Here is a 22,056-nt window from a genome sequence, read left to right on the forward strand (position 1 = left end):
GGCTCCTTTAAATTCCCCCCAAGCATGCCCAAACCCTTGCATGGGTTCCCATGGCAACACCTTCCAGGGTTCAGTATATGAGGCAATTTGATTGTTCCTTGTAAAATAGTGTATAATGTATGGGCCTTATTTTAATTCCAGTCTGGTGTTATTGATCTGTCTTTAATGATAATTAAAGCAATCATATAATTGATAGAATCTCATCTGTGTTTATCACCCTGCTCTGATTCTCTCTTTCTATTAATGAAATAAAGGTGTGGCATTAGTATCAACGTGGCCGGGTTTTAAAAAGAAAAGGTTTACTGTCAGAAGCCTTTTATAAAGAGGATTCCCGCTCTTGAGAGAGTGAGTGATCATATCAGCAGCAGTGATACAGTAAAGATAGGCAGTATAACCTTGACACAGACACGCGGGCAGACTTTTGGTCCTCTTAAAAAAACTCTTCTTAACAAGGCCTTTCCTTGCTTGGTTTAAAGATTGCACAGCATACTCTGACAAAGCTTTTGACTTGAGTTCAGTGACTGAATGTCCTTTCACAGGCCATTAGCGAGTGCTGGGTCACTTCTGCAAGTTCAAATTTCACACAGTTTCAGTATAATTTGAGCGCACTGGCTTGAGCAGCTTACTGACTGTAAAAGAATCGCTTTCATTTCCTCCAGCAGACCTCTAACATGAGCCACATTAACAGCTATGCAGGAGCTAAATGATATTTTCATTATGAATGGATTTTATGATTAATACTTGGGCATATTTTTTTAAAACATGTTACCACAAATTTGCACAGCCAAATGTAATTTTATCTTATTTCATTTGAGCCAAAGCTTAATGGCACCAAATAATAATTGATATATCATGTAATGCATCTAAAAACTGAGATAATTTATTGTGCTGTTGCAGCCTTCTCGTACAGCTTTCATTAAAGAATTCATGGCTAGATATGCTTTAACTTTCTGATCACAGTGAGATGAAAGCAGAGGAAAAGAGTCGTTCTCTGATGATTTTTATGCTGCCACCTGCACTCCTTTAACTGCAGAGTGAACAAATCTTAGGAACAGACCTTTATCTGATGTCCTTGTTCAGCAGGAGGCTGTGATTTATTAGCCTCTGCACCCACAGCTCTCCATGACCCAACAGACCCTGCCCTTATCCTCCAAGCAGTAAACGCAGCTGCATGCAGCACACCCTACAGTCACAGTGCAAGAGCTCCCTCTACTGCTGCACCCCGGTAATGAATGATTATGTTCATTCAAAAGTGCAGTTTACTGTGTTTCATAAGTTTGACACTGGTATAAGCGAACTTACACATCACATCATTTTTAGCACAAAGAAATGGTAATAAAGAAAAGTCCAGGAATCTCTCAAAAGTAGTTTATTGTGCCTCTCACTGTTTATATGGCTTTTCTTTGTATGACAAGAGTTGACATAAACAGAGGAAGAACAACACCTTGGCCATGTTGAAAAAAAAAAAAACAATAACATAACACATAACATAATCTCAAAGTTTTGCCTGCATTACCGTCACTATCACCGTGACGGCGTAGCAGAGAGAGAAAGGATGAGGTCACACAAGAGTTTCTGTGTGACAGCACCATGCCAAGGACATCCACCCATGACTGAAAACTTTCTAAAGCATTCACACTCACGTGCACACGCACGCACACACACACACACACACAATGAGGAGACCTGCCCATATTTAGAGGATGGGACCTCTCGCTGCTACAGAAACTATGTTCGTATTGCTTCAAAGAGGGAGAGAAAAACCTCTGTACTGTATATCAGCCGTGCTTTCCAAGCTGATCGCCCACTGTGACATTTTGGCAATAAAGAAATGATACATGAGAACACATAATCCTCCACTGTTCTTCTTCTTCAAAAAAAGTGAGAATATACACAAGAAGACAAGATGATATAATGGCTTTTTGGGATGAGGGGGCAGTTTCCTGCATGGATACCAGTGTGAACGCAGGTGGGACGGTGATTGTGATGAGGATGACGATGATGGTGGTCCCTCCTCGCTCTGTGGAGAGTCAGACTGGTATCCATGCTGTTTTTCAGACTTGTCATCTTCTATTTACACAAAGTGGGGCTGAGAATCGCATAGTCAAGAATGCACGCATAAATATTGCCTGTTTCTAGCATGCTGGGAAGCAGCTAGGGTTTGGTCCTTACTGAAAAGCCCTGAGTCTGATTCCAAAATGTCTTCCATAAAGATTCCTGCTTTGCATATGCCTTTAATGGTTGTGTTGATGCATATGATACTAGTATGTTTGGGTGTTTTTATCTGTGTTGAATGAGTGTGCTAATCTACTGATATCATCAGGGAGAGCTCTAAGATCCGTCATATTTAATATGTTGATGTTACCATCAGTTTTGACATGCTAACTGGGACATATGCTCACAGACAGCTGCTCTATACTTAATGGAAGAGATGTGCCTTGCTTAAACAGATGATCACAAAAGTGCTACATATATACGGTCAAGTCTGAATCTCCGATCCCGGCACTTTGTGCCAGGTTGGCACATCTGCTACCACTCAGCATAGAGCGAAAGGAGTGTGTATGTTTGTTCTGCGCTTTTGTGGATACACTGTCCAAGATAATTAGAGTGTGTTTTTAGTGCACATGTGAGTGAGCATTCTGCCATGAGGACCGCTGGATTGTATCTGGAGTCCCTGCCAGTAGTTAAACTCATGCTCCACAGATGACTGTTCCTAACTTTGGCACAAAGATACTTCCTGCACTGACAGCACATGCTGGCCGCAACAACAGCATAAAAGAATAATGCCAATTACCTGATAACAGAAACTGGTTAAGTCACTGCAACAAAAAAGAAAGTCCTGGGTTGATTATCATCCACAGGGAGCCAAAGTGCTCCAAGAAGCCCGAGCTAAGCATATGTAGCTGATAAGGAAGACCCAGCCAGTTCTGATTACCCTTCTTTCCCTCTGAATATCTTCTCAGGAAAGCTCTTCAAAGATAAAAACTTGTCTAAAGGATTCATATATAAAACCAGAATAACAAATAAAAAACAAAATATAATGGTATATAGATATGTAAGGACTTATTCATAAACTGAAAAAAGGAAAAAAAAGAATGAAAACAATATTTAAAAATAACAACAAAAGAGTTGCATACTCAATTTGGCTTTGCCCTGTACTCTTGCTCTAAATGTGCTTGTTGTAATCAATCAAAGTCAACTGCTTAGTTCTGGTGTCTAGTTTGGAGGTTCCCCTGTTTAGATATAAACAACAATAGTAAGGGGGGGGGGGGTAGGGGGGGAGAAAACAACAAACATTTAGCTTTCTCAAAGAGGTTATGTTCTTTTTGTCACGTTAACTTCTCTCTTGGCCGTGCCAGGAGTTCATCTGGTTTACCGTCATCTCTCCCTTGACTTCTCATTTTTTCTGCATTTCACTTGTCATGGACCGTGTGGCCTGAGTTAGAAATGTTTATACGCTTAAGGCTCTGCTGTGCTCAGTGGAGGAGGACACAGTGATGTGCAGTCAGGAGAGAGAGAGGGAGAAGGGAAGGCCAGCATTTTCTTGAGGTGGAAGAGTGAATGAGGTTGTGCTATATATGTGTATGTTTACTTATATGCTTGTATGCGTGTGTGTGTGTGTGTGTGTGTGTGTGTGTGTGTGTGTGTGTGTGTGTGTGTGTGTGTGTGTGTGTGTGTGTGTGTGTGTGTGTGTGTGAAATGCTCTTTTCACTGCGCCCTCCGAGCAAGGCCTTTCCTCAACCCATCTATGGAAGTTAAAACACCCAGGGCTCCCCGTCACTGTCCGAGCCCCTGTCTCGATCTTCATCTCCCACATCGTCGTCGTCGTCTTCGTCCTCCTCTTCCGGTGATGGCTCGCTGCCGTTTTCGGTGGCCCAGCTGTCGTCCTCATCCTCAGCCTCCTGCTTTAGAACCAGGGCTGGAGGCGCGGGTGGTGGTGGGGGCGGTGGTGGAGGCGGCGGGCTCTCATTGCTCTCTGTTTGGTCGTCGAAGGCCTCCGGATTCTCGAGCATTTCCCTGATCAAAGGAGGCATCGGCCCTGGGATCTCCATCTTCAGAGTGATAGCTCTCTCTGCACCTGAAAATAGAAAGCAAGGCTCAAAATACATGGACACATCATAAAGAATAAAAGGAAGAGTGAAGCTGAACTAGTAGAGTGTCCTGTAAAAGATGTATTCTTCTGGCAAGGACCTTGGGAAAGTGTACAGAGTTCAATCTTAGAAAGCACTCTCTCCATTCTTACCCTTCGTACTGATGCCCCTGAGGTCAGTGATCTTCATCAGCATGCGTGGGAACATGTGGGGTTTGTTGGGGCGGCGACGACGGGCATAGATCTTCAAAGCCTCAAGCAGAGGCTCCTGTAGCTTATCCACTTTCTGGGGCTCTTCTAAATCCATGCGGTCTAGTGAAAAAAGCAGCAAACACATGTTCTCATTCTCTCTTTTTTTTTTAAATAAATGGCACAGTTTTAAATAATCTCTTACATACAAAAATCAATTATGTTTAACTTTTATTTTGTTAAAGTCCTTTCCACTTTATAACAGACCAATCAAGAGTAGGTGCATGCTGCAGTACCTCCACAGATGAGGCAGATGGCGCTGAGGAGACCGGTTTCTGTATCATCCATCTCCAGGGGTAGAAGTTGGCCTGCAAAGGCAAAAACCAGGTCTGTAAGCGGCCCAAAGCCCGCATTGTGCATCTGAGTCCGGTTCAGAGTCAGGCCATCTGAGAACGTCATAGTGTCCTGTTCTGGAGTGTAGCGTGTGCAGATTCTCAGCATCTGAAAAGCAAAACAAGGTGTAAAACTTTTTGAACGTTAAAAAATGTAAATAAAATGTAAAGTAGTGTAATATGACTTCTTACAACACTAAAAATATCTGCAGTAGCTCAAAATGGTAGCCAACTACTCCAGTCTGGTTGTGTATATATGATAGATTTTGCATTATCTGGCCAAACTTGAATGCACTGCCACTTCTTACCACCGGGTGGAAGCATACCCATATTTCAGCATAAGCTTTGACAGAATCATTTATTTACAAAAAGTGAGTGAAGAGGGCAGAAGGGAAAACAAAAGCTCCTCACCAGTATGTCCAGGCAGGCGGACTTAAGCAGAGTGATTTGGTCAGCGATGGTGAGGCTGGTGAAACCCGGCAGCCGCTTGGCAAATTCTACTATCTTGATGATGCATTTGGTGGAAAGCTCACTAAACTTGTCCCATAGCCCTAGATCGAGCTGGACTCGATGGTCCGAGCTGGAGTTCTGAACAAACAAAAACACCCACAGTTCAGCATGTCATACAAGAGGAGGTGTGCAACCACGTTTGTATCAAAGGCAAGATTCACCGAGCCTCACATTTACATTTTACATCAGTCAACTGTGGGGAAAGAATTCCATTTACATGTTGCATCAATCATTCCGAGGCCACACAGATGGCTTAATGGGGAACTGCATTAGTTAAGCCACCACTATGTTGGGAAAGTTACTGCGAATTTTCATAAGCATGCAATCTGGGAGCATTCACTGCTGACGTAGCTGAGAGACAGTTTCCAAATGCAGCAGTGAAAGATAGGGGTTTATGTGCACGACTTACGGTGGTGTATTTGCCCAGTTGGCAAAGTGATGGGAAAGTTTCTTGGTGAGCTTTGCTGACTTTATTGACTAGTTCCTCTAGCTCTCCACTTAGCTCATAGCTCTCCGGAAGAACAACCTCCTCCTTCACATCTTTCTTCTTCTTGTTTCTGTCATTGCGCACCGCTATGTAAAGGGGAGAAAACAAAATTAGTTCCACATACAATGTTAAAGCTCATACAGAAAGTTAATTTAATCTATCTGTAATGACATTTGAAAACAAACTCAGCATTCATGCTCAGTGTCTTTCACTGCTGCCAAGGAGATGTTACACGCTAGTGGAAACCAGAACCTTTCTGCTCTTAACAGCATTAACATATTTCCTTGAGGCCCGGCACGGACACTGGCTATCTCCTTCTTATCACCCGCTGGCTTCCTTGTCCATCTCTCTATCCACTTGACCGGTGCACATAAGCCAGTACGCTCTCTCCCTCTCTCTGCCTCTTCTCCCACCTCCTCCTCCTCCTCCCATACTTTCCTTCCTCTCAGGATATCCAGTAATAGCAGAGGCACAATGTGATCCCGGTCTTAACACACATCCCACACAAACATTACACCCACATACATGTCCCCCGGGCTTCATGAAGGGCAAGAAACTGCCACTTACACGCAGCTGGCTACACAAAAGGTTGAAATAAAAAGGCCCCCCCCCAACAAGCTGGTGTTTCTGATTGCGCAAATGGCGTGAATCCTGTTCTCAATACGTTGGTCAAAACTCCCAAATCTTGTTTTCTCCCGTGTTGTCTTTATGAATGAAAGCAGTGTCTGTGTGCTGGCCAGAGGGGCGAGGTTTTGTGGTGAAACAGGAAGTCAGATTCATTTTGTAAAGGGATTAGTCATATGATTGGTACAGTGCCCAGCCTCACCCTGATCACCACCCCTGGTGGGCTCATCATCTGCTTCTGTCTTTGCTGCCTAGTTTCTCAGTCTCTATGTGCAAGTGAGAGAGTGACCCAGTTTTCCAAACAGAGGGGGACTCACCTTCCTTGGACATGCCGACCTCGAAGCACTTCTGCAGCCTGCAGTACTGACAACGGTTGCGTGTGACCTTGTTGATCTGACAGTTTTTGTCTCGGTGGCAAGTGTACACCATGTTCTTCTGGATACTGCGACGGAAGAAACCCTGGAACATCAGGAAGCAAGACACAAAAGGGAAGAGGGCAAGGGAGAATGTGCAATACAGTTATCATTATAAAGGCTGTGACATATCGCTGTATCTCTTTCAGCCTGCCCTTTGTCCATCCCTCTTTTATCATGTGAATGCAAAATAGAGAATCGAAATTTTTTTCTATTTCAGAAAACCCAGTGTTCAAAAGATTGGTTCTTCTCACCTTGCAGCCTTCACATGAGCTGACCCCGTAGTGGTACCCGGAGGACTTGTCCTGGCACACAAAGCAGGGCTTGTAGACTCGAGGTGGGGGAGGTGGAGACGGAGAACTGGGTACCATCTCCTCTGAGCTGTTGCTCTGGGTCTCCACCGCTGTGAACATGGAAAGAAAAGACAGTGGAGCACATGATCAGTTACTAATCATTATCGTACAACTATTACTAACTCTGCAAAGGCCACATGTGGAGTTGTGAATACATGTAGCAGATGTGGATAGATAACCACACTAAGAAATGACACGGCAGATATGACTGAGGTTCCACCAACAGACACTGATTAACAGTCATGCTCGCTTGGTAAACATTTTGCCTGGACGTGGAGTGAGACACATTTAAGTCTCAAAAGATAAATAACATATGAACTATCAAGTGTTCCCATTTCCTGGTACCAATTATCACTAAGGAGCCAAACTCAGGGGCCCTTTGGGGATATCGCATAGAACATATTGTCATATTGTCTTCGCATATAACCCTTGTCTATGTAAAGACAATAAATAAGAGAAGAAGGGCTCTTTGACAGCTGTGAGAAAACTGCTTTTTACATCACTAAGATGTAACTGACAGTGTCTGACAGGTTCTTTGATAAGGGCAGGTAACAGAGCGAGCTAATGAGTTGAGAAAAGTCAAGAGTCAAAGCTGGCTTTTCCTCATTCCACACATTGACAACATCTCATGTGAACATCTTGCACGCACAGCACAGGCACATGACAAATGCACGGACACGCAAAGCTGGTGCAGAGCCCTGATTCTATGTCTCAAAAACTGAGGCACAGCTGTGACATCAGTGCTTACTCGAGTCACATACTTGATATGGTACATTACACTTCATTATATTCCAAAGTGGACCCCATATAGGCTCTTTTGGAAGGTTCAAGTGTGCAGGGTATGGATTCCATACTCCCCCTGAGAAATATAAGATGCTAACCACACATGCCACAAAACCACAAACACACACTTGCACACAAACAGTTTCACCCTTGGTCACCCTCTAACTTTAACCCCCTACTCTGCATCCCACCACCATCCCCTGACACACAAACCCTATTTTTCTCTTGTTTCCTGGCCCTAAATTCCTCAGTGCAGCCCTGCCAGGTTTTAACAGAGGACTAGGCTCGTAAGTTGGCTTATAAAGGCAGTCCCATGGCTGGACTGGAGGCCCCAGCCCGGCTGGCCTGCACTTTATTGGGACTCAGTCACCTTGGGCAGCTATTCACACCACCAGCTGTAGCTCACAGCCCGTAAAAAGAGAGCAAGAGAGAAAAAAAGCCAATCATAAAATAAAAAACAGGCAGGCTCTAAAATTCTAACTTTTACTGCCCCCACCTCTCCCCAGCACCTTCAATGGAAAGCACAGAGGACTTGCCTAAACTTAACCTACAACCCCCCCCACCCCCCCACCCAACTTACTCCCCCCTCTCACACCCAAAGCAGAATCAAAAACCACCAGCATGGCTTTTTTTACTAGAGAGAGGAGACTTCAAAAAGGAGAGAAAAAAAGAGGGCGTAAAAAGAGGAATTTGATATAAAACAGAGAAAGGGGAAGGGGAGGGGGGGGAGAGGGGGAGGACAAAGTTGCTCTTGAGGGCAAGTCTTGTTCAAGACCAAGTTGACGATTACTACTACTTCTGCTGTAGCTGCTCTGACTGGCCTGCAACTACCTCATTAATGATAGTAACAGAAATACATCAGACATTTTTTATTTGTTGCCTGCTGCCTAAACATCTGTTTTTCATATGCGACTCTTCAGAAATCCGCAGTCCTCCTTTGAAAACCTCATTTTGCTCAAGTCAAAGATGTTTTCCATTAGTTTTTAGACCAATCCCAAAGCCAAATGCACAAATCAATCTAAAATCCAAAGTTTACGCCCCCTGAATGTTTCTACAGCAAGTCTCATATCTCCTTGGCCAGAATGTAACAAAACGGCAGGGTCAGTGGGAGAACAGAAACCCTCTGAACGCACCATGAACCACTGTTTATGCAATAATAACAGCAGCAAATGAGGCTCCAAACCGAGCGCTGACAACCCCTTAGAAAAGGACAAACCATATGTGGCGTCAAGTAACGAACACTGACTGACACCGTCTAAATGGATAAAGAAAGCGGGCCAAACACAGAAAGTCCATCTTGGAGAAAACCCGGGCAGCGGTGACAGACAAAATACATCAGGCTCTGTCAACACATTGAACCTGGTTCCTGCCAGAGAACATGACTCCTGAATCCACCTCCAAGACTTTGCCTCATTCAGCCTACTCCATTCAAATCCCCTGTACCACTTACCCCAGGGCGCCACAGTCAGAGGGCCCATTCAGAAAGCTACCCCGAGCCCCTTTTCTCAGTCTCTTCAACTCAGCTCATCACTGTTTAGAAAACAAAGCCCAGTGAAATGAGAGGCCCTCCTTATCAGCGCTTTGAGGCTTGGGGCACCATTTGCATGACAATCCGCTGTCTAAGGCCTGTGAGCTGATGACAGACAGATGAGAAGAGGAGTGGGGTAGGTGGTATGGGTGCTGCTGTTGGGGGAGGAGAAGAAGAAAAAGAAAGGCAAGAAGAAGGTATAGCTAAGTTATCAACAGTCACTGTTAGCTTCCTGCTAAGTATCAGTTTATTCTCGGATCCCGTGTTGCATTGCTGTGCACAAGTGGTCCCCCTGCCACTGAGCAAGTTGGTCCCATAAACACACTCAGTGGCTACAAACTACAAACACACAGCAACATTACACTAAAATACTTGAGCGTGATGGGATGAGCATTGCAGCATTCAGCACAGCCTCATTAGATGTGAAATATAACTGCACAAGACAGAAATAGCTGTGTAGCTGAAGGTGAATTCAACTAGGTCAATTACAGTGAATTCTAGGTCAAGTTAACCGAGCCAAGCAAACTCCCTTTAGTATCAAGAGATCCAACAGAAGAGAAAAGAAAGCCAGAACAAGGAGAAACACTAAAGAAATAATCAGAAGACTTCCTGGCAACACTGAGGCTGCCTGCTGTTCACTCAGCTGGAAAAAAGGAGTGTTTCTAATGTATGTGAGCAAACGCATGACTATGCAGCTCCTGTTTTGTGTTGCAACACACTCCTCTTAACTGAGCAGCATATGACATTCTGGCACTGTAACAAGTATTCTTTCACAATAGGCTTGCAGATTTTGAGTACGTGACCTGTTGGAGTGATTGAATCTTCAGTGCGACACTGCTCCAAAAGTTCCAGCCTTGGCATGTGAGAGCAAACGCTTAGACGTATTCTTTCTGGGCCCAGTGCACTCACAGTGCAATACATCTGTAGGATACGTGTAGGTGTTTATTTTTGTGCTTGTCCAGCATTCACGTGCAACTCCAGCCAGCGGCTCTGCTCTGTCTCTGTAGTGTATATTTCACTTGCAAATGCCCGGACTGTTTGTAACAGTGCACCACTGAATTCCAGTCCCCATTAAAACACCCCCTCCTCTATGTGTGCGACTCACTCTGTTGATGTTTTCCCTGTTAGTGCTAAACTGCATGCACGGGCATGCGTGGCCTTTGTCTCCACCTCTATTTTCACTAAAGATCCTGTAAAGTTGTACCTCTTGTCGAGACTTTGAGGCAGAGGGGGAGAGAGGGGCACACAGTAGGGTTCAATGTGAAAAGAGGGTTGGGGACTGGGCAGAGAGTAGTGGCAGAAGGACAGCAGATTGGGAGAGGATGGTGAACAGTGGGCTGGGAGAATTGCTGGCACACTAGGTGGGGCTTTCAAGGGTGCCTTTGGCCCTCTACACCATGGCAGAGGCTACAGCACCATAGGGTACGACTGACCGACCATCAGCACACGAATAGGTTTCTGTAAAGAAATGGGTTTCATGAAAGAGGAAAAGAAAGTAGTACCACACCCTTGTCAGTGGTGCCAGCACATAATACTCTCCTTCTCTGTTTTGTTTTGCCCATGTCTTCCTGCTATCACTCTTGAGGCTTCTGCTACAAGGTCCCACACAACAGACCTGCTTCCTTCCTCTTTTCAGTACCAGCGTTTCCGGAGGATCTTCGTCACTGGCTTTTGTAGCCACTTCTCAGTATCCCTTACTGCTACACCTCCATACATGTGCTCTCATTTCCCATTGCTATTCTGTTTCACCTATATATAACCCATATATATATATACACAAGCACTCAAAATGGCACCGGCCTATAACCGAGAGAAACAAAGAAGTGGAGGAACAAAACCACTGAGAAAAATGGGAGGAATTCCTGACTGTGTTGACAGGGGAGGGGGGACTTTCATTAAAGGTGATGAGCAGTAGCAACGCCTTTCAACAGCTGTCAGAAAGCTCATCACCTGGTCTCCCACAGACTGACACACTAACACGCCTGTGAAAAGAAGACGGCCAATCAGGAGATGGCTCGGGTTTGAGATTTGAAAATAGATATTAAGAAACACATTCCTGAAGGGAATTAAACCCATTCTCTGGGAACCAGAAGAAAGCAATGAGACAAACATCGATAAACATTTGTGACGCATGCATGCGATCTGACGCCAGACCAGCATGTTGAGTAAAAACATTTTCCCATTTGCTCATGGCTTCTGTCAGTACTAATGACAAAACTGTGGACTTTTGAAGAATGACACAATGTGACATGGCACACAAGCTGCTGCCAAGGCACATTTTAATCTTTTTCTTTTTTACCCCTTTTTCCTTTAAAAATGAAAAAAGCAGGAAAGGCAGCAGGTGGGACAAGAATGTATCCCCGGGGCATGTTTTAAAAAGTGGAATTACCCTTGGAGTCTGGTGGTGTTCTCAAAACACCTGGTCTTCTTTACAGCACCTCATAAAGGGCCTTTTGATATTTTCTTGATGGAGTCAGCAAGCAAACATTTGGCAGCGTGCACCCCCCTTTTCCTGCACCACACAGCCCTGTCAACAAACACACAAGCTGCTTTCAAACAGCCAAACTCGTCTGCTGAGCCGCCTGCCCCCAATGAACCCAGCAAATAAAATTTCCTTCAAATGTCCTTGTACCAAACCAGTGCAAGACGGTATTAAGGAAAGGAAAAAATGAAGAAAATATAACGTCAATAAAAATATTTCAGACAGTCAGTGGCCTTTTATGACCAGCGCTGGAAAAACCAGACAGTCAAGTGCAGATCTGTGGAAAAAATGCACCTCCTCATCCCTGCCGTGAGCTCCAGCTGACTCTTCATCTGCCCACCACAGAGGAGCACAGCTCACCTCCAGTGACTGAGGAGTGAACCCAAACCTGGCAACCCAGCACAGTGCTGGGCCACTGATCATGTCAAGAAGACAGGACAGTTCACAGGCAGGCAAGGGAGCAGACAGAGAGCAGAAACAGGCGCGCAGGCGAGGTGAAGAGAGAGGAGAAAGCAGTCATCGAGGGAAACCCTGAGTCTTTGATCCTCGGGTTGTTTCTCGTCCTCCCAGACTTCCTCTCACCATCTGTAGCCCTGGCTCTCACCTGCCTGTCTTTGGCAAGGCCACTAGCGCTCGTTCAATTGCTATTGCTTCCTCCCCACAACAATAGAAACCTACAAAAGTAGAAGTAGCCCAGCCGTGGCTGCAGCCTTGCTCTGTCAGAGGAAGTGAGTGGAAAGGCGGATAATGTAAACAACAACAGTAGTATTCACTCCGGCACATTGGGGAAGCACCACACACCAAAGCACGCAAACGCAAACCTCCTATTGGAAGGAACAACACGCCCACGACTAGCAGCACACAGTTCATTTCCACTCAACATGTAAATGTCCACGCCAAAGAGTTTGCACACACTACACAAAGCGGTTTCTCTTGCCTTTTCACTTGGCGTTACATAGGATGCAGATCACTGTTAAAAAAAAATGTTAAAAATCATGCACCCAGCTTTTTAACTGATTTCTGTTGTGAGTTTACTCTGCCAAATACACATTATCGCAGCATTTTCCTCTATACAGTCACTTGGAAGAAGTTAAGAAGGAAGAACTCAGAGAGACTAAGATCAAAACTGGCAGAGCAGTGACAAAATGACTGTGGCTTCCTGACTTCTGAGTGAGCAATCCATGCATAAGTAGTAACTCTTGAAGAATCAGCAGTCCCCTTCAACTGGCATAAAACCACAGATCCTGTAAGGTATTAAAGCCACTCTGAGAAACTTCTGCTTTGAGTGTCTCAGTGAAGCAATGATGCATATCAGTTTTTCACTTTTGCTTGGCAGCAAACCGCCAACAGGTTGCCCAACTCCGTTTGGGTGGAGGCACTCAGATGACTGATGTGACAGCCAGATTTTGAGCCACACAGTGATTCATTTCCTTCCATTACGGTCTCTAGAGGTGTCACAAAACAAAGTTCCACATAAGACTAATACATGAAGTATTAAAGGTACATTTTGACAATTACCACTGAATGAACACATCACTGGGAACGTAAGCAATACCCAGCCAGTCAGTTCCCTTAACAGCAGCTAACCTGAGTCGATCGAGCATTCCTAAACAGGCGAGAAATCATCCCAAACAGCCCCTAATTCATTTGCTGGATTGTTTCCTGTCAAACTGGCTGTCCGTCTGTCTGTTTGGTTTTGTCTCTAGTGTTTTATGGCAAATGGGAGATGTTCTTACCGTGAGGCAGAAGTTTATAAATCCAGGCGTGATAACAGGCTACTGCAAGTACCCATTCACTCACAGGTCAAGCTATGGTGGAGACATGGACATATTATCTGCTCCTGTGTAGCCACTGAAGAGCATGTGCTGCTTTTTTGTGCTTAAGAGTGTCTCTCACGTGTCTAGGTGAGAATGCACTTCTTGTGTCAGATTTAGAGCAAAACGTTGACTCTAGGGGCCCAGAGAAACAGTAAGTGTGTTAACATTACTTTAGTAACCTGGTAGTAGTTCTTTTTCTGGAGTAACCTGATTTTGAATGAAACCTTATTTTGCAGACTCTAGTTTACACTTAAATGGATTAACAGGATTAACAGGGATATTACAAGTGTGCGTGCCAAAGAGGGAACGGGGAACAGGAAACGCAGCACTGGAAAGGCAATACAGTGGGATGAAAGAAAAGATGAATGCTGAAACTGTTCTTTTATCCAAAGTATAAATATCCTAAATCTGCCTAAAAACAAAGCTACAATGAATAAGTCAGAGCAGCTAACAGGCAGATTATTCCTAATACTGAGAGACAAGAGGAGAAACTGTATAGTGTGACGGTATTAGTTAAAAAACACAACAGAGCAGAGAAATCTGATTACTGACCAGCTGTATGTAAAGTTCTGACAATGTGAACACATTCTCCTGTTTCCTGGTTTAACCTGATTTCTTCCAATAACCTGGTTTCATGTGCACTCGTAAACGCACACGCACTCAAACAGACATCTGTTAATTTCTCCACTGGCATTCATCTTCTTTCTGTAAAAAGTCCCAAACTGTCAGCTAGGCTCACAATTACAGGCATGCCAGCTTACACGCACACACACCTGTTCCTCCTTACAGCAAAATACACCCACAAGGAACACAAACAATACAAGCTAATGCAAGTGTACACAAATGAACTCATGCACCATTTCCAGAAGGATGGTCATGTCAGTTGCACATATGCGCACTGGCAGAATTTGACTAATGTCAAAGGGAAAAACAACACCAATTTGCCTCCCTCCCTCCCCTCGGTCCTCCCCTCCTTCCACCCACTCCAGGCCAAGTCCTCATCCATCTCTCTCCACCCCTGAGCCCAGATAATAGCTGTACTACACCAGCCGCTCACCACTCCCTGCCAAACGCTGTCGGCTGCGTAAACACAACCCATTCACACATACACAGGAGGAGGACAGTTGGACTCGTCTGGGTTTCTAGACCCGACTTGGCTATACGAGGGCTCCACTTCTTCTAACGCCGAGCCCGTAGCAACACTCGAGCCAAGCCGTCAGTCAATAACACGCTGGTAACAGAACTGCTCGTTCCACAGCCAGCTCACACACAGCTCTCAGCTTACATGCACACTCTTCTATGCTATAAACAAACATGCTTGTGCAGTGGTACATCACATGCTCACCAGTGAAATAAACTCTTTCAGGTGCATGCACTAATACAGCACACACACGCACGTAAGTATGCATAGTTTGCCAAATGTCCACGCCTTTGTGCAACGGAAAATGTGCCTGGCAGGCAAAGAGCTGTTCTCAGTAAACAGCTACAATAGCAGCAGCCAGACACGGGTGTTAGGGTGGGCAGCCACAATACCTCTGGGACCAGCAAACTATTGTGAAAGAACTCACAAAAGTCCAGATTTTATACTGATCTGGAGCTCACGCAAACTGCTAGCCCAGTTGCCTCATAACAGTCACGTTTATCGTGCTGCGATCCACAAATCGTCAGCTCGTCACGAGTCCACGTAAAATTTCAGAGTACTCGCTCTTGTGAAATACTGTTTAAACACGACGGACAGGAAAACAAAAACAGCCCTTTCAAGGACTCACATTCGGTTGACGAGTTTTATTTACAGCGGTGCGACTGACGCTGCTGAGGGGCTATAAACTGCTGTTAGAGCGGAGCCAGATTCCAGCACAGGCCTGAGGAATCCAGCTTGGCACACTGTCCGTCTCTGCTTTTGACACAGCAGTCTGGGTGCCCAACAGCAGCCAAGTGGACACGTAAACTTGAACATACATTGATCAGAGGAGTCCGCATACAGGCACCACACACACAAGCATAGGTTAACACGCTCTGATTTATGCATAAGTCAAACCACGCACAGGAGGGGGCTCTGTGGAAAAAACTTGAAGCAACTGCTAGGATTGAATCTGTTTATTTATAGACAGCGCTGCCTATTAATGGGCTCAGCTATTACTGCAGGGCTGACAGAGATCTGTGAACAAGGTGGTGTGATACTGCAGCCCAGCAGGTCTGACACCAAAAATGGCTTCACCCTATTAAAATGATTTCCATAGCGTAATATAACATGTAACATAAACTGTTGTAAGGTTAGAATGAACCAACAGGCCTGCGATTTTATTTAATAACCATCTTGGCTCTGATGCTATGTATTATTTATTACAAAACAAGGACTACTGCAGCTGCTTGAGCTACTGTATTATATCACGCAGGACACTGTATTCCTCAACACATTAATAAATAATTTAGAGCCTATTACACTGTAGTGCAGGCCTGACAGTTTAGAGTGCACTTTAAATGAGGTACTTTTTATAATTAAAGCTTGCGATCAAAAACCAAAAACAGACTTTTCTTTGATGCCAGTTTTTTTCACATTTCTAGCTTAATGTTTTTTTTTGTTTAAAAAGTTAATTTAGTTGCAGCCTGCTTAACGTTTGTTCGCTCCTTCATATCAATTACAACTCATTGACCCTGGACTGGCTTATTCCTTTAAAGTTGAGCACATTGTTTTGACATTATCTTGAGAAAATCAGCGATATAAACACGTGACGTTAGTGACAATGATTAGAAGTGTAAGTACTCTCCCTCTTTCTCTCCAACACACAAACACACACATCACCCACTAACCAACATACCACCATCTATTTCCAGCCCTGCCCCCTCAGGCATTCTAATCTTTTAATTGAATCTTTTGTAATTATAATGAAATAACTGCAGACTTCTATCAGGGAGAAAATGATCGGGCCAGAATGTGCCAGCGGTCACAGGAAGCTCTTATTTCTCTACCGCTGCTGCCGAGATCTATACCCCCCATTTCAATTAGCCCCTCAATTCACATTTGAACAGCACATTAAGGGAAAACAAAGAAGCGTGTGCGCCCGTGTGTGTGTGTGTGTGTGTGTGAAGACACACATAGTGACAAATTGCTCAAGCAATCTGTTACTGTCATGTCCAGCTCTTATATATACCGTTTGTTAGACTTACAATCCAAAGTGTGCTCAAAAACATCGAGCTAAGAGTGTACTTTGGTGAGAAAAAACACTTTCCCTTCTTTTGACCCTGGAGAACTGCTAAACGTAATTGCCTCATTCTTCTAAGCAAATGAACATTGACAGAGAGGGGATTTGTCGGCATAGGCTGTCTCAAATGGCTTCCCTGGCAGTTGACTAATTCAGTTCTCATTGACGTACGACTAAATCAGTGTCCATTATCCTTATGTGTAGGCCAGCTCAGATGTAGTACCAGCTCTGTGGCATAAGGCACTTAAGAGCATTACACAAGCCAAGCTGGTTGAAAGAGTCTCCTTTTCAGCAAGCTGACGAGCTTACCACACATGCAGTAGATCTGACATTGGCCAGGCTGTAGCCTCTGCCTAACCTCTGACATTAAGGTCTCCCACTCCTGAACAAAAAAACAAGAAAACTGACCACACACTTTTAAGTCCTCTGATTGTCCCTGGCTAATGGCCAACAGCAGAGACACTTATCACCGCTGAAGATTTACTGCAAAGAGAGGAGGTTATACTCATTTTGTGAAAGATTTAGGGCAGACAAACATTTTCTCTGCACATTCTCCACACAGGTTATCAGAGAAAAACTGTTTTTGCATTTCTGCTAAACCTTGTTTTTTTTTTATCCTCACATTGTAGAGAGCATTGCTAAAGAGTTGAATTCTTTTTACAAATGGAAAAAAAAAAACCTGTGTGACAACAGTATATTATTGTATTAATCCAGGGCCAGGTGACTTGCTTTACAAACACAGTGGCTATTTTGGTGTGCAGTGTGCGTGCTTGTGTGACTGTGGCATTAAGAGCCAGACAGGTCCCTCTGTTGTGCAGCTGGGCTGGCTTAATGAGATATCAGACTCAAACATCAATTCATCAGCTTCATTGATGAGGACAATGGGAGGCAACTGCTTCAGTAAAGAGGGGCATTATGGCTCCTTGTGCAGGGATAGGACAGCTTTGTTTACAAAGGTTATTGGGCACACTGGGTTTGAAACAGTACACCACACCAGCCACTTTGCTCTGCTCTGCTAACTTAGATCTCTCACCCTCAGGGCAGCGTCCCTGGACTTTTTTTTCCCCTTTCCTTTTTTTAACTTTGATTGTGTGGAACAAAGACCTGAAAGAAAAATATACTTCTGGAATCTGAGGCCTAATTTTTAAATGTGTGCATGTGTGTGAATGGGTTAAAAGGAAAGGACCATAGAGGCCTGATTGATTAAATAAACAAATCTCATCTTGTTATCATCAGGGCTCCCCTAGCTAAGCAGAGCAGGCTGGCGTGGCTGGAGTCCCCTCTGGCCTCAGCCTCCACTGACAGGGCATCTGTCTTCATTAAAGCTCAGCCAGTGTGCATGACGGCCACTGAAATGCTGGTGTCTTCACGATTAATGAAGACAGATGACTCCCCCCCCCCCCCCCCAAGGAAGTAAAAAGGCACAAAAAAGAAGGGAGGACGAACAAACGGAAGAGCATGAAAAAAAAATTGAAAACACTTTCAAGCAGCTCTGAAAAATCGAGAGCAAAGTTAAGCTGCTTATCTGATCGCTCCGGCTCCTCTTATATTCTTGATTGTTTTTCCACTGTCATATCTGGCTTGGCTCCCTCCACACTTCTCCCACCATACCATGCATACACACCCCACACCCCCACTCCTTTCCACTCTCACACACTCTCTCACAGCAGTAGCAGCCCCCTGGAAGTAGATGAAAATGGACCCCAGTTGTTGTTAGAGTCAGAGCCTTGTCTGAAGTCAGCGGCAGAAGAAGGGAGAGGGGGGGGGGGGGGGGGGAATGAAGTGGATAGATGCAACGAGCAAAAGAGAGAAGAGAACCTTGGCCAGAATATATCTCTGCTTTCTTGAGATTTGTATGTATTATTATTTATTCATACATTTATCTGCTAAATAATTAATCCGCTTACTAATTCATGGCTGTTTGGCTCTGGAGGAATATCATTATCCATCTAGTATCCAGCAGCATAAACAAACCTCTGACCTATGAAGACTGCAGCAGGCCCAGCAAAACTTATTATTAACTAACTGTATTATTAAAAACAGGCAACATTTGTCATTAACTTTTCATGTGAAATTCATCAGACACCTCACTTCTAGTGTTAAACTCATGCTGTGAATAGACAATAAACCAGATAGAGTACATCTGACACGTCACTGTCATCTCTTCCTGTCACTCACCAAAACCTTTTCCTTTTCTAGTATGCAGCACCTGGCAAGGTCAAACCCCAGGTGGCAAACATTGTTACTGAAACTTGACTCTGTGGGCTCAAACTCACAAACTCACCACACAGACGAATACACACAAGCACATTTTTTAAAAACCCAACACACAGTGCATATAATATCATAGCAGAGAATTTTTTTCAGATGGCTGAGCAGCTCAAACTGGCTGTGGGCTAGGAGAGGAGAGGAGAGGAGAGGAGAGGAGAGGAGAGGAGAGGATTGTCTCTGTCTTTTCCTGTGTTGCTCTGTAGCCCCTGACAGCAGCCCCCTTGGCCGAGCCCTGAGGGGTAAACAAGCCAGCAATGAGAAAATGAAGGAAGGAGTGACCGAAAGAAAAGGAGAGTGAGAAGAGAGGGGGAAACATGATTGTGTCATAGAAGAATCCAAACAGGATGCCACTTACATTGAACACTGGCAGTGCTCGTCCAAGCAAAGGGGTCCAACCCGGCAAAAAAGGGGTTCGCTTTCCGCAGCATGCATGCACCACGGCTGGTGACATCATAGAGCTGACGGGGGCCCATTCCCAGAGCCTCCATACAGTCGAACATGGTACCCCCCACCCTCGGCAAAAATCAGTGAGAGCCCTCAGTCCTGCCTGTGTCCTACCCTGCTTCCACTGCTCACGTCACTCACTGAAGCAGTGACAAGAGCTCACAGCAGCAACAGCTATCTAGATTCACTACCTTCCTCTCCCTCCCTTCACTTATCTCGCGCTGTCACTCTCTCTCTGCTGTCTTTTCCTTCCGATGCTGGAGTTTTCCTTTTTCCCTCTCAGCTGGAATGCAGATATGGTTCCTGACTGGCTGAGCTGAGCGTGACTCTGACTCTCTCCTCTCCCCCCTGCCCCTGGGTGAGCTGCTCCCAGTCTGCTGTAACAGACCTAAATAACAGCCTCTCGCAGCTCTCGCTGAGCCCCAGACACGGCGGAGTGAACCAACTGCTTTGGCATGACGCTGCAAGAGGGGGTGGAGAGAAAGACAGAGAATGCCAGAGAGGGAGGGACAGAGAGAGAGGAACCCAGGAGGAGGGGAGGTGTAAGGGGCCGTCCAGCAGAGTCTGCACTGGAGTAAGAACTGATCTGGCTGGAGCACAAAACTTTATTCCCCATTCTTCTTGTGCTTTTTTTTTGTTTGTTTGTTTGTTTTTTTGAACACACGATTTTTTGTTTTTCATATTTCAGCCCTAAATGCAAACAGTGCCCCCACCTACCCCAACCCCACCGTCTTCCATTCAGATCTGGTCCCTGTCTCTGGCTTTCTTTACATTGCACCTCCCCCAGTTCCCTGCAGTAAATAAGACCCCCTTTCCCCCTCCCTCCCTTCACTGAGCCCCCGTCTCTAATCATAACCATATTAAAGTCCAGCCACTGGCCAGGGCGTGTATGTGTGTGTCAAAAAGAGAGCCAGAGAGAGAAAGAGAAAGAACATTGTGCTGTGGCTGAACCCAGAAACCAGATGCCAGGGTAAATCCCTCCCTCTCCTCTGTCTGTTTGAGGGAACAGAGGATGGGCAGTTCTTTCTGTCGCTCCCTCTGGAAGTGCTTTAACAGTGATGAATGAGGGCTGCCTTGCTCAATCCCCGCAGTGCATTTACACAGACAAATATCTCCAATATACAAACACACCATGTGCTGGACACACTTCTCACAGGTTTACTTGACCTTGCTTGTGATTTATATCTCGACGTAGAAATAGCAAAAGACGTCCAAGGAAGCAGCGTCGATCAGGTTGTTCAAGCAATGATTTTAATGCAGTAAAAAAGCCTCGTGGCAGCTGAATATTTTAGTGGTTGTGGATTCACAGTTAAAACGTATACCCTACACATTTAACCTTCATTATAACAATGGTTTTTCTGTGCACTGATTAAAAAAAACAATTCAGCTTAAAAAATTGCAGTGCCCTCAGAGTGGCAGTGAATCAAAGGAAATCAATGGGCAGTGTGAGGTCAATGAAAAAGCCTGACACTGGTCCTAACTGTTGCTCAGCAGAGGGATGGACTCTGGCTGGGCTAAAGCAAACAGCGTGATACAATGGGAGATATATGATAATAGAATAGCTTCAGTCTGTGAGCTCCTCACATTCATCTCCCCCTGTCAAAGCAGTACAAGTGGTACAGCCCAGCAGGCAAAAAAGACACCATTTCCTGTCAATCTGTGCTGCTGGCTACGCTCTCCATAAACACACAGCGTCCTCCCTCCTCCCTCCTCCTCCTCTGTCTAACACTTCACTCTTTTTCCTGTCTCATGAAAGAAACCATGCTTTCACATTTCTGGCTATTTTGAATGATTTTCATTACTATGTTTATTGGTTTAAAAGCTATTCCTCCAATGGAGACTTCAGGTTTATTTTCTTAAGCTGGCACACACGCACACACACAGACACACACACACACAGACACACACACACACACCTGTGAGTTGAGATTCACACACTCAATCTCGCAAACTGACGCACGTTTAATAGCTCTTTTTATTTCATCAAATAGTAAACAACATCAGTAGTTTTTATGTGCTTCTTCATACAGCTGTCAGGTCATACAGTGAAAGCTTTATGATGGCAAGAATACAACACGGGGACAACAAACTGGCATCTATCAGAGATGCCAATGCTTAGCTGAAGTTTGTTGTTAAAAAAAGGGGGGGGGCACTTTTCTTCTCTCTAGCTTTCCACCCATTTTCACAATAATTCAAAAAATGTCTTGGTCTGGATACATTTCAGATTAAATCATCACAGCCTAGAGTCACATTTTTATGATCCACAAGCATTCTTCTCACACTCGTCTTTCGTCTCCTTCCTGTTTTCTTTTCCTCGCTGCTAGTTTCATACAGCATCCTGGAAACTAAGAACTGGCTAATCCCCCGGTGCTCAAATGTTCTATGTAACATCAGCGCGGTTTGCCAGGGCTGCTCTGTGGGCTGACAAGCTGCAAAAAAATCTATTTCAAATATCATGTGTTCACACTCT

At 44.7% G+C, this 22,056-nt stretch overlaps 1 protein-coding gene across 1 annotated transcript in view; it reads right to left on the reverse strand.

The window, feature by feature from the left end:
- Positions 1-1,353: 1,353 nt before the first annotated feature.
- rarga (retinoic acid receptor gamma a) overlaps positions 1,354-22,056 on the reverse strand; it is a 41,189-nt gene continuing 20,486 nt past the window's right edge. Inside the window, 8 exon segments of the mRNA XM_086278204.1 lie at positions 1,354-3,764; positions 3,767-4,078; positions 4,244-4,402; positions 4,576-4,780; positions 5,083-5,259; positions 5,591-5,754; positions 6,610-6,751; positions 6,960-7,108. Of these exon segments, the coding sequence (XP_086134330.1) occupies positions 3,709-3,764; positions 3,767-4,078; positions 4,244-4,402; positions 4,576-4,780; positions 5,083-5,259; positions 5,591-5,754; positions 6,610-6,751; positions 6,960-7,108 (1,364 nt within the window). The 3' untranslated portion in view covers positions 1,354-3,708.

The sequence above is a fragment of the Aulonocara sp. 'chitande type north' Nkhata Bay genome, linkage group LG20 (genome assembly GCF_057382095.1).
Source record: "Aulonocara sp. 'chitande type north' Nkhata Bay isolate Kocher_YH1m ecotype deep benthic linkage group LG20, A_spYH_male_GT1.1, whole genome shotgun sequence".
Classification (NCBI taxonomy): domain Eukaryota; kingdom Metazoa; phylum Chordata; class Actinopteri; order Cichliformes; family Cichlidae; genus Aulonocara; species Aulonocara sp. 'chitande type north' Nkhata Bay.